The sequence below is a fragment of the Juglans microcarpa x Juglans regia genome, chromosome 7S (genome assembly GCF_004785595.1).
Source record: "Juglans microcarpa x Juglans regia isolate MS1-56 chromosome 7S, Jm3101_v1.0, whole genome shotgun sequence".
Classification (NCBI taxonomy): Eukaryota; Viridiplantae; Streptophyta; class Magnoliopsida; order Fagales; family Juglandaceae; genus Juglans; species Juglans microcarpa x Juglans regia.
In genome coordinates, this window is record NC_054607.1 from 243,722 (window position 1) to 255,327 (window position 11,606).

At 33.4% G+C, this 11,606-nt stretch overlaps 1 protein-coding gene across 2 annotated transcripts; it reads left to right on the forward strand.

The window, feature by feature from the left end:
• Positions 1-10,426, forward strand: LOC121241054 (protein DETOXIFICATION 43-like). 2 transcript variants are annotated; one of them, XM_041138658.1, is made up of 14 exons: positions 1-9; positions 6,923-6,954; positions 7,166-7,287; positions 7,413-7,618; positions 8,054-8,176; positions 8,341-8,476; positions 8,646-8,742; positions 8,845-8,945; positions 9,136-9,299; positions 9,442-9,513; positions 9,615-9,731; positions 9,846-9,941; positions 10,049-10,170; positions 10,363-10,426. In XM_041138658.1, the coding sequence occupies exons 1-14, from the start codon at positions 1-3 to the stop codon at positions 10,415-10,417; spliced, it is 1,452 nt and encodes a 483-aa protein (XP_040994592.1). In that variant the 3' UTR covers positions 10,418-10,426. The 2 variants fall into 2 exon arrangements, with proteins under 2 accessions (XP_040994592.1, XP_040994591.1); XM_041138657.1 differs by lacking the exon at positions 1-9 and adding an exon at positions 6,794-6,839 and having other exon boundaries at positions 6,927-6,954; positions 7,413-7,655; positions 8,004-8,176.
• Positions 10,427-11,606: the final 1,180 nt, after the last annotated feature.

An 11,606-nucleotide genomic window follows, 5' to 3' on the forward strand; every position in this document is an offset into this window, starting at 1 on the left:
ATGGGCAATGTTTGGGCGCATGATAGTCAAGTATTGGAGGGCGTCTGTAGAGAGTAGGATCCAAGAATAGAGGACCATCAGCAGACAGATGTTGGGAAACAAACATAGGGGTGTGGACTGGTTTGCTATCAAGTAACTGAGCCCAAGTGAGAATATATTGTGCATACTTCAATTAAATGATGAAAAGACCATCTGCAGTTGACGAAGCTTCAAGACCAAGAAAGTAACTAAGGGAACACAAATCCTTAGTGGCAAACTCAAAATTGAGCTTGCAAGTGAAGTTGTTATGAAGATAGGAGTTGTTGCCAATAACAATAATATCATAAACATAAAGAAGCAAGTAGATAATGTCAGACTGCTTATGAAAAGCAAAGAGAGATGTGTCAGCAGCACGGCTGCAAGATAATCCAAGTTGAACAAGAAAGGAGCTGAAGCGCTGAAACCAGGCACGAGGAGCTTGCTTTAGACCATATAGACCTTTCTTCAACTGACAAACATGATTAGGGAAACGAGGATCAATGTAACCAGGAGGTTGCTCCATATAAATGTTTTCAGTGAGAGTACCATTGAGGAACGCATTCTTAATGTCAAGTTGGCGAAGAGGTCATTTGTTGGTCACAGCAACAGAAAGTACAACACAAACAGTGGTAGACTTGATAACAGGGCTAAATGTGTCAGTGTAGTCAAGACCAGGTACCTGTGTATAGCCCTTGGCAACAAGGCAGGTTTTGAGACATTCAATGGATCCATCAGACAGATATTTGGTCCAGAACACCCATTTGGAGCCGAAAATGTTGGTATTTGCAGGTCGAGAGACCAAAATCCAAGTGCAATTGTTTTGCACAGCTTGAACTTCTTCATCCATGGCAGCACGCCAAGCAGGATTTTTAGTAGTAGATTTCAGTCCTTTAGGCTTAGTAGAGGCAACAAGAGCAGATAGAAGTCCAGAGGAGCCCAAAACACTAAGGTTCGCTGAATGGTGAGTTTTGAAAACACCAGCTTTAGCTCGTATGAGCATTGGGTGCGAACCCAATGGAAATGCAGGAGCATGAGCCTAAGGAGCGATGCATGGCTCAATGGGGAGCTAGCTAGAAGCAGGTGACGATGAGGAGGGACCTGCAAAAGAATCAATAGCCTGCAAAGACTCATCCACTGAGTCAGTACAAATAACACAGGGTGGATTCAGATTGAGTAATGTGTGAGGAATGGGAATCAGAGGAAGAAGGAGGGGGTCTGCTTGAAGATGGAGTTCTAGAAAATTGGAAAACTGGAGAGAGGAAATGGGTTGAGCCTGAGAGGCATCAATGAAAGGGAAATGATTTTCATCAAACTGGATATGTCGAGTGATATATAACCGAGAGGTAAGGAGATCAAGGCAACAAAACCCTTTGTAAGAGGGACTGTAACCCAAAAAAATGTAGGAAATACTGCGAGGAAAAAATTTGTTAGGCATATAATCACGCAAACAAGGATAAACACGACAACCAAAGGAATGAAAATTTTCATAAGTCGAAGATGAACCATATAAAAGATCAAACGGTGACTTACCTCCAAAAAGTAGAGTGGGCAACTAGTTGATGATGTAAGCTGCAGTGTTAAAGGTGTCAACCCAGAAGCAAGTAGAAAGGTAGGAGTGGAAAAGAAGAGCCAAGCCGGTCTCAATGACATGACAGTATTTTCGTTCAATGCGACCATTTTGGGCAGGTGTATATGGACTGGAAAGTTTATGATGTATGTCGTGGGAACGAAGATGAGCTTCAATTGCTAGTAAATTCGGCACCACCACCACTTTGAAAAATCTTGATACGAGCTGAATATTGATTTTTCACAAAATTTTGAAATTGAGTGAAAACATCATAAAAATCATATTTGAATTTTAAAGGATAAAGCTAAGTAAATCGGGAATAATCATTAATGAATAGAACGTAATAGGTAAATCCCAAATTTGATTTGATGGGGGAAGGGCCCTATATGTCGCAAAAAATAAATTATAAGATATAACACGAGACAATCTACGTTCATTATGTGAAAAAGGCAAACGATGATTTTTCGCAAGTTGGCATGTACTACACAATGCTAGCTGGAGAGAGCAATAAAGATGTAAATAAAGATGTCCTTTTTATTTAAATAAGAGATAAAATAAAATGATTCACATGTCTAAGGCAAGCATGCCATAAATCATATGAAGCATGTAGAGATTTATTTTTAAGGACAGAAATAAAAGTGGAGTTTCCGCGTTCCAGCGCATATAAGCCTTCATCTCTCTTACCAGTTGCCACCACCTTTCTTGTTTGACAATTCTAAACAGTGAACAGATTATTAGTAAAGGTAACGAACAAAAAAAAATCAAACATTAATTTACTTATCAAATGCTCTTGCGGTTGAAAATGTGGTGCCAAAACTTTTAGAATCTCCTATTTGGAAGTTTATTTGTCATCAGCTTCTCCCTATCATTATTCAAGAGAGTTAATGGTATTTGGTGAAAGATGGGTCAATCAACTTCTAGTATGAAGATTAGATTGGAACAAGTTCTCTAGCAAGTAAGTGATTTATTGTTGTTTCCCCTTCACTAGTTAAAAACTAAAGACATGTGTTCAAGCTCCGGTTAGAATCATACAAAGTTGCTTTCATTGGGAGGACCTTATTATGTGAAGTCATGAAATACCCTGTCAAGCTGAAATCTAGAGGGGATTGTAGAGTTTGGAAACATACCGAAGATGATTCTTTCACAACAAAGTCAACAGGGAATATCATTTGACAATTATACCATCCAAAATTTGTTTGGATTACCATTAAAAATCATTATGGTAAGTTTGTTTACGGTTTTTCTTAATTACCATCTAGGTCATGGTACAAACATTTTTGGTGAGCTTTCTGCATGCTTTGAAATATATATGGTTAATTTATTATTATGTATCAATTGCAAATTTTGGAATTAATAGTGGAGATAGGTTCTTTACTTGTGTGAATTGGTTTAACAAAAAATAAGCCTCCTTGAAAGTGTTTTAAAATGTGGACTAGCATACTTAGTATCCATTCTATATTTTACTTTGAATTAATTAATTCATACCTACAAAAAATGAATAGCTTGGCTGATGTTTAGCAAATCTAGGAGCTGTTGGAATAGATGTTTCTTTTTACTCAGACTTTCACTTACCAAAACACTTATATGACATAGATGTTTTTGATAAAGTATGACTTTCTCACTTTAGACACTAATTTTATACTTTTATGCTATGATAGATAGTTTGCAACAATTATCGTATGTATTAGTTTATTAGAATATATGGATTTTTTTTTTATTATAAGAAATAGATTTTATTTCATTCCATTAAAAAAGTTACATTTGTGACTCAAAATTACAAGTCAAACTAATATATGTTTTAAGCATCCCCGTACACAAAAACTTTGCAACGGGTATTGTCTAAATTTCATGAAAACTCTCAAAAAGAGAGTATCATTCTCTGTATTAAAACAGAGGAAAAAACATTTCGCATCAAAACTCCATCCTCCAAATGAGTAGAACTGAACAACACACCCATCCTCTTAACACGGAGGAGGGAGGAACAAAATATCGGTATGGACAAAAATTCAATAGTCTATTTTACTTTATTTTTCTACGAATAAAAAACTCAACAAATAAACATCAACAAAAACACATCGACATAAATTCGGAAATACAGAAACACCACCAATAACATCAAACAGAATCGGGAAAAACAAAATGGAAAGTATTCGGTGAAATATATGGATTTTGCAATAGCTTTAGTTTCGAGATTTATATAATCCCAAAAATCTTCTCCCGTTTGAGAATTTATTCATATGCCATAAGAGGAAGTTATTAATAAAATTTTGGGTTCCGTTCCTTCCTTTTTTAAAAAAAATAAGAAAATGTCAAAATTCGAACTCATAATTTTTATTTTGGTACAATATGAAATTATCACTTATTAACCTTGTCATTCCAAAGACTTATTTATATATATATATATATATATATATATATATAATATATATGGGAAATGATTTATACAGCCTCGTAATATGCAAATTGCCTCGAGCATTTCCTTTGAAGAAAATGGCTAAATTAAGGACCCACGTGAGAAAGCCTAAATTTTAGTAGTGGTTCTACTTTTTTCAAATAAAACGTACTCCAAAACTGTATCTAATGTGTATATATATATATATATATATATATATATATATATATTATATATTTATATATATGAAAAGAAAATGATGGAACCCAAGCTTACGTACGTACCTAGCTAGCTATCTCGATCCGTCACGACTCTTTAAGACTCTGCCAGCTGCATGCCTGCCCATGCATATATGCAGCCAAGTACTTAATTTGTCTGAAATATTAGAGAAGTTAATTCTCATAATTAATTATTTATCTTTTATATATTAATGTGAGATAATCACTGGTTCAAGTGGTTGTTCGATCGTATTATATCATGCCACTTCCATCGATCTCGCATGCGAGACTAACGTCCCTTGATATATATATATATATATATATATATGATTGCTCGTTAAAAAAATCCCTTAATATAATATATATAATTATGTTATGTAGTTATAGCAGCTAGCCCGGAAGTACTCCCCCTGATCCCTAATTATTAATTAATGTTTTATTTTTTTATAATTTACAAACAAACTCTCTCTCTCTCTCTCTCTCTCTATATATATATATATATGAGGATCACTGATTAGATCTTTTCTCGGGATATTTTGAATTATGATATTGGGAAATTAATTAATATAACCCATGCATGCAAGAACCCAGGAGAAAAAGGCCGCCAGATCATAGGAATTAAAGAGATCATGAGATAATTTTCAACTCAAGTACTATATATAATATAGATTTATATATATAATTGGTGAAAGTGCATGGAAGATGAGGGAGGCCGATAGATGATCGAGATCAAGAAACAATAAAGGCTCGTTTGTTTTCAGAGATGAGATGAGATGAGATGAGATTAAAATTAAAAAATTGAATAAAATATTATTAGAATATATTTTTTAATATTATTTTTATTTTAAAATTTAAAAAATTTGAATTGTTTATTTTATTTTATGTGAATATTTAAGAAAGTTATAATGATGAAGTGAGATGAGATGAAATGAGATAAAATGATATGTTTCTTAAAAACAAACGAGGCCTTAAACTGCGCAGGCCGGCCAGCCGATGATCGATCAAGAATATCCATCCGTCTCAGTCATGATCAACTCACCTCAACTATATACTAATTAATTGTCTATTATTTTAAGCCAAATATATTGCATGCATGACACTTGCATGCATATTATATATTATATATATATATATATAAATATCACAGTACTCGATCAATGTTATAATTGGTTGTGTTTTAATTATATCAGTACTAGTGTTGTATATATACTAGCTAATTAATTATTTGCTGCAATTAATATACCGACCGAGCATGAATATCAGCTAGCCATATATGCAGCGTCTGATAATACAAATTGATCTAGAGTTATCACTAGATGCATGGTCACATGATCATGTATATGCAGCTAGTCATATTATTTGTTTTTTCTTTTCCAAAAACGTCATGCAAGATGGCTTCTGATCTAAGTAGTTAATTATTCTTCAATTAGTATATATACGTACAGATCATATTATTGCATTAATTAGCTAGAGTACTACTATATCTAGGCCGTGACTTATATATATATATATATATATATTTATGACGCTTGCCATATATATGTGTTTGATGATCTGTTAGTTGTAAATTACAGTACATCTAGCTCATATTTTAAAATGACTAGTACTTAATGGTATAATTGGAAAGTCCCATTAGAATCATTATAATAAACAGTATGAACTCTGATCCATCTCAAATAACGATTATATATATATATATATATATATATATATATATATACTCAATTTGCATATTTACTATTAATGGTGCATCACTGAATAACTGGACTTGGAGAGAATGATTTGAATTCTTCATGTCTTAAATATACAATCTTAAGTATCCAACATTGTGTTTGGATCATTTATTGAAGTTTAGATTCAGGTTTGCACCAAATCTAGTCTAGATTTTAAAACTTCAAAAACTTGGATTTTAATTACATTATTAAACAGAATTTGCAATTAGTCATGACTTTTTTAAATTCTGTTATCCAAATACAACCTATATAGCTAACATCATAATTTTATATTTTATATTCAATGGCTTTTGTAGTATATATAGCCCGATAAAATCACTTCATGATCCACTTCAATTAATATCATTCAGCTAGCAATCAACTTCCGATCGATCGTCTTCCTCGCCTATCTCTGCAGCCGCTAGATCGAAGGTTTGTTAAAGATCTAGTGATTGGAAGTTTGTTGATTATAAGTGTGTGTATGTGTATAAATGTATGTATATAGCAGTTGAGCTAGCTAGTAGCTAGGTTTAAGTTTTGATGATCAGTAGTACTTTCTTTGCCATCTTTATTTCTTACTTCTATAGTCATTCATTATACATACATAAGTTATATATCCCCAATATTCAATGATTTTCTTATAACTCACTTCCATATATATATATATATATATATATATATAGAGAGAGAGAGAGAGAGAGAGAGAAATCTTCAGTTGTTAATTAATAGCTAGCCAATTATACATTTGTTTTGAAGTTCATGATTTCCTGCTGAATTAATTTTTGTATCCATGCAAGAGAAAGAAAGAAAGAAAAAGGTGATAAAAAACTGATTATGTAAGTACCGTACCTAATTGTAGTCTTGTTTAAAAAATGGATTAGATATGATGGCTGATCAGAATGGTGAATCGCATCAAAATGGGAATCATGAGAATAATGGGACTTCGCATGATGAGCAGCATGAAACGTCTCATGATGAGAATGGTGATTTGCAGCGATATCAGCGCACCTCAAAGATTCCTTTCATCATTTTCTTTGAAGACTTAAGGTTGGCTATACATATAAGCAGGCTTATAATAAGTTCAGTTTATTTATATATATATATATATATATATATATATATATAGCTTGCTTGCTTGCTTAATGCAGTAGTACTAGCTATATATAATAGTATCATGAGTTTTTATTTATTTATATTTATAGTGTTTTTAATTCTCTTGCAATTGTGAATTAACAATGCGCGCAATGAATGCATGCAGACTTGTTTGCAAGTTGGACGCACTTGGGCGGGAGATTTTAGGAATAGCAATTCCTGCAATCCTTACATTAGCGGCTGATCCTGTTGCTTCTCTCATCGACACAATTTTCATCGGTCGTCTAGGCCAGTGCTGATGATGATATCTTTGAGGAATCTTTATATTTAATCATATATATATATATATAATATATAGCCAAATTTAATGTAGAATTGGCTTTGGCTTAATGATCTCGTTAATCTTTGTTCAGGTGCCGTCGAAATTGGTGCCGTCGGGGTTGCAATAGCCATATTTAACCAAGCTTCAAGGATTACCATGTACCCCATTGTTAGCATTACCACTTCTTTTGTTGCCGAGGAACACTCTTCAGAAAAAATGAGTATTGAATTAGCACAAAAGGTCGAGGCCAACAGGCTTAACAACTTGGATTTAGAAGCTTCTGCCACATCAAATCATGTTAATGAAACAACTTCAGAATCAACCCTACAAAATGGTACTACTGCCTACCAGCTAGCTCACTCTATTTGATTTGCATGCGCTCACATGTCCAATATATATGATATATACATCATATATATATATATATATATATATATATATATATATTCCATTAACTTAATCGTTTGTCCCGGAAGGATTCTTCAGAAATATGCTTTTAGTTTCTGAAAAGAACTCTTCTTATGGGCCAAGTTAGAAAAAAACGAATTTCATTCTCTAGTAATTATAATTGTACGTTCAGAACGTGAAAGTGCTATAAGTTGTCATTGTTCTTACATATATACATATATATGCATGTTTTTGGCCTAATTTGTATCAGGTCATCCTGATCACGCAACAGCAGCAAGCAAGACTCCCTCTATGCAGGTAAATGCCGCTGCAACGCCTATAAAGGTAAAGCGAAAGATTCCTTCGGCAACAACAGCAATAATCATGGGCACACTTCTTGGCGTGGCGCAAGCTTTGTTACTTATGTTTGGTGCAAAAGTTCTCTTAAGGTTCATGGGTGTGAAGACTGTGAGGAATTCTCTCTCTCTCTCTCTCTCGCTGTTTTTTTTATAATGATCATGGAAGTTATTAATGTATATCTATTTTTTAATGAGTTTTCATAACTTCATTCGATAATGTACTAACAGATATATATATAATGGTAGCTACTGATCATCTCTATTCATGAATAGGATTCCCCTATGTATATACCAGCAAGACAGTACTTGACAATAAGAGCACTTGGTTCTCCTGCGGTTCTTCTTTCCTTGGCCATGCAAGGGGTCTTCCGAGGCTTTAAGGACACCACAACTCCTTTATATGCCACGGGTAGCTACGAAGCTATACATGATGCATACATACATATATATATATATATATATATGTAGTATTATTTATTTGGACTTTCCTAGTATTGGATATATTGTTGGACATTTGCCCTAACTGATCAGGTTTGTTAATTTTTTAATTTTTTTTATTTATTTCGCTTAATATATAGTTGTGGGAGATGCAATGAATGTCGTTATGGACCCAATCTTCATCTTTATTATGCGTCTTGGAGTCAGGGGTGCAGCCATTTCACATGCTCTTTCACAGTAAGTACTAGTAGTACTGGTCTAGTGATAAATTTAATTTAGTAGTTAGTATATGTATCTATGTATCTCATGATTGTGATTCTCTGATATTATTTCTTCAAGGTACTTAATTGCTCTGATCCTTTTCCTGAGGTTGATGCAACAAGTGAATCTCTTGGCTCCGAGTGTGAAAGAATTACAATTTGGTCGGTTTATTAAAACTGGTAATTAAGAGGCTACTTCTCCATCAGGAAATTCTCTTATAATTACAAAACCAAGGCGTACGTTGGTCGCGGCCACCAGCATCTCCCTTGAGACTCTAATACTAAATAAATAAATACATCGATCGGAAATATATGCCGATCGACTTCAATAGCTAGCCCTACTTAACTTTCTAATTTATGTTTCATGCAGGTTTTCTGATGTTGACCAGAGTCATAGCTGTGACATCTTGTGTGACCTTTGCAGCAGGATTGGCTGCAAGACAGGGCCCCATTCCCATGGCTGCATTCCAGATTTGCTTACAGGTCTGGTTAACATCATCACTTCTTGCTGATGGTTTGGCCGTTTCTGGACAGGTAGGCATTATTGCTGATGGTAATTCTGCATGCATGCTTAATGAAGATGGCCGTGTGGGTCAGCGTTTGTAGGTCGACTTGTGTCCAAGAAAATCAAATACTAATTAATCAGGACTGATCTACTTTCTCTGTTGTTTATAAGGCAATCCTAGCTTATGCTTTTACTGAGAAGGACCATAAAAAGGCAATTACAACAGCTATCCGGGTAGCACAGGTAATTAATTTAGTTCTAATTACAAGGACAAGATAATTGAAGTGTTTACAGAGCTAGGCTTGATTTTTAACAATTAAATACCACTTTGTAATTATATGCAGATGGGTGTTGTTGTGGGTTTGGGCCTCCTTGTTATCGTTGGAGGTGGCTTATACTTTGGAGCTGGAGTGTTTACCAAGGACAAAAATGTTTTGCACCTTATGTACTTGGGCATACCGGTATATATTTTCCTACCTACTAATATATATTCAAAACACATGCAACTAAATTAAAGAATTACATCTTTGAGCAGATAACTGATCAAATTCTCCTTTTTCTTTTGGCTTCTGAAGTTTATTGCAGGTACACAACCAATAAACACCTTAGCTTTTGTTCTTGATGGTGTGAACTTTGGAGCATCTGACTTTGCATACACTGCATATTCAATGGCAAGTTCACTAAACCCTCTTTTCCCATATACATATATATTCAATCTCTGTTAATTTAATTATCTTTCTGAACTTTTCTTTAAATAATTAAAAATATTCTTGTTCAGATTATTATGGCTATAGCAAGTATTACCTCAGAATACCTTCTGGCTAAAGCCAGAGGTTATATTGGAATCTGGTATGCGTTAATCATCTACATGGGTTTGCGCACAGTTGCTGGTGTTTGGAGGTGATTTTCCTTTTGTAATCCATATTCCCTAGCTAGCTAATGAAATCTATAATCGAGATATATATTTCAAGTTTCAATCTCACACTGCTTCACTTTTTTACTTCCATTTTTTATAATAGTGTAAGCATTTGGAATTTGAATGATATCTTCTTTCTTTCTTTTCATTTAATTTTTATTAATTGCAAATGGCAGGGTGGGGACAGCCACCGGACCTTGGCGCTTCCTCAGAGGCAGAATGCTTTCATAAGAGTTGTTACTCTCAGGACTGTCCGTCATACAATAAAATTTAAAAAAATATATATATATATATATATATATATATTAATTATGGTTGTTGGTTTATTATCACTTAAGGTATGGTGAGAGACTGTTGGACAATCTAAGAAAAGCAACTATATATATATATATATTAGAGTCAGTCATGAGAAGTAGCGCTGATCTCGCCAAGACCCAAACTTATTATTGTGTCTTATTTTGAAAGGAATTATATTTTGGATTCATATGAATCTTTCATGCCATGTCTCTTAACTTGGCAGCCTTGTAATACTAAGATGCTTAAATAATGTTATGTTGATCGTGTTTCTGTTTACAATTTACACTTTAACTGTGTTTCAACTATCTGAAGCGTCTGCCACCTCTATCAACATTTCATCAGGACGCATTTATGGAAGAATAATGCTACTTCTCCCTACAAACAGATCTCCACAATTTTTTTTTTTAATTTAATAATTAAGAAAGTATTTTGTAATTTTTTTTTTATTTTAAATGTGTAAACGTATAAACAAAATAAAAAATAAAAAAAAAATCAAATAACTTATCAAGACCCATCCTCGGCACCACCCTTTATGGAAACATGTCAATTGTTTTCGAAAAAGGAACAATAAAGACTGAGCACAATCCAGAACGATAGGACCCGAGGGATAAAAACGTCGTCATCAACAAGAAGAACCTCTGATTGCCCCCTGAATGAAAAAAGCCACTTTGTCTCCCTATTTTGACAATTTTGGCAGCTCCTTTTGGCAAAATTTAAATGTGGAACGGCATAATAACTCCATTCCACTTGAATAATTATACGTACAACGGAAAATTATATAAACATCGTGTATTCGATTTGAAAAAAATAAAATTTATTATTAAAAAATTAATTTTTTATATAAATTTCATATTTTATTTATTCTTTTTAAAATGATTATATGACGTTTACGTACTTTATGATTATATATAAAATTATTCTGAACGATTTCGTGAACATAAGGGCAGCGTTAGGACCATAGAAAATTTGGTACAAATAGTGTAAATTATTTTCTTCTCCTTTCCTTTTTCTTCAATATTTTTTAAACTTCTTTAAATATTTTTTAAAATAAAAAAAATACAAAATTATTAAAAAACACTTCTTTAACCACCAAGTAAAAAAAAAAATTTAAAAATCAATACAA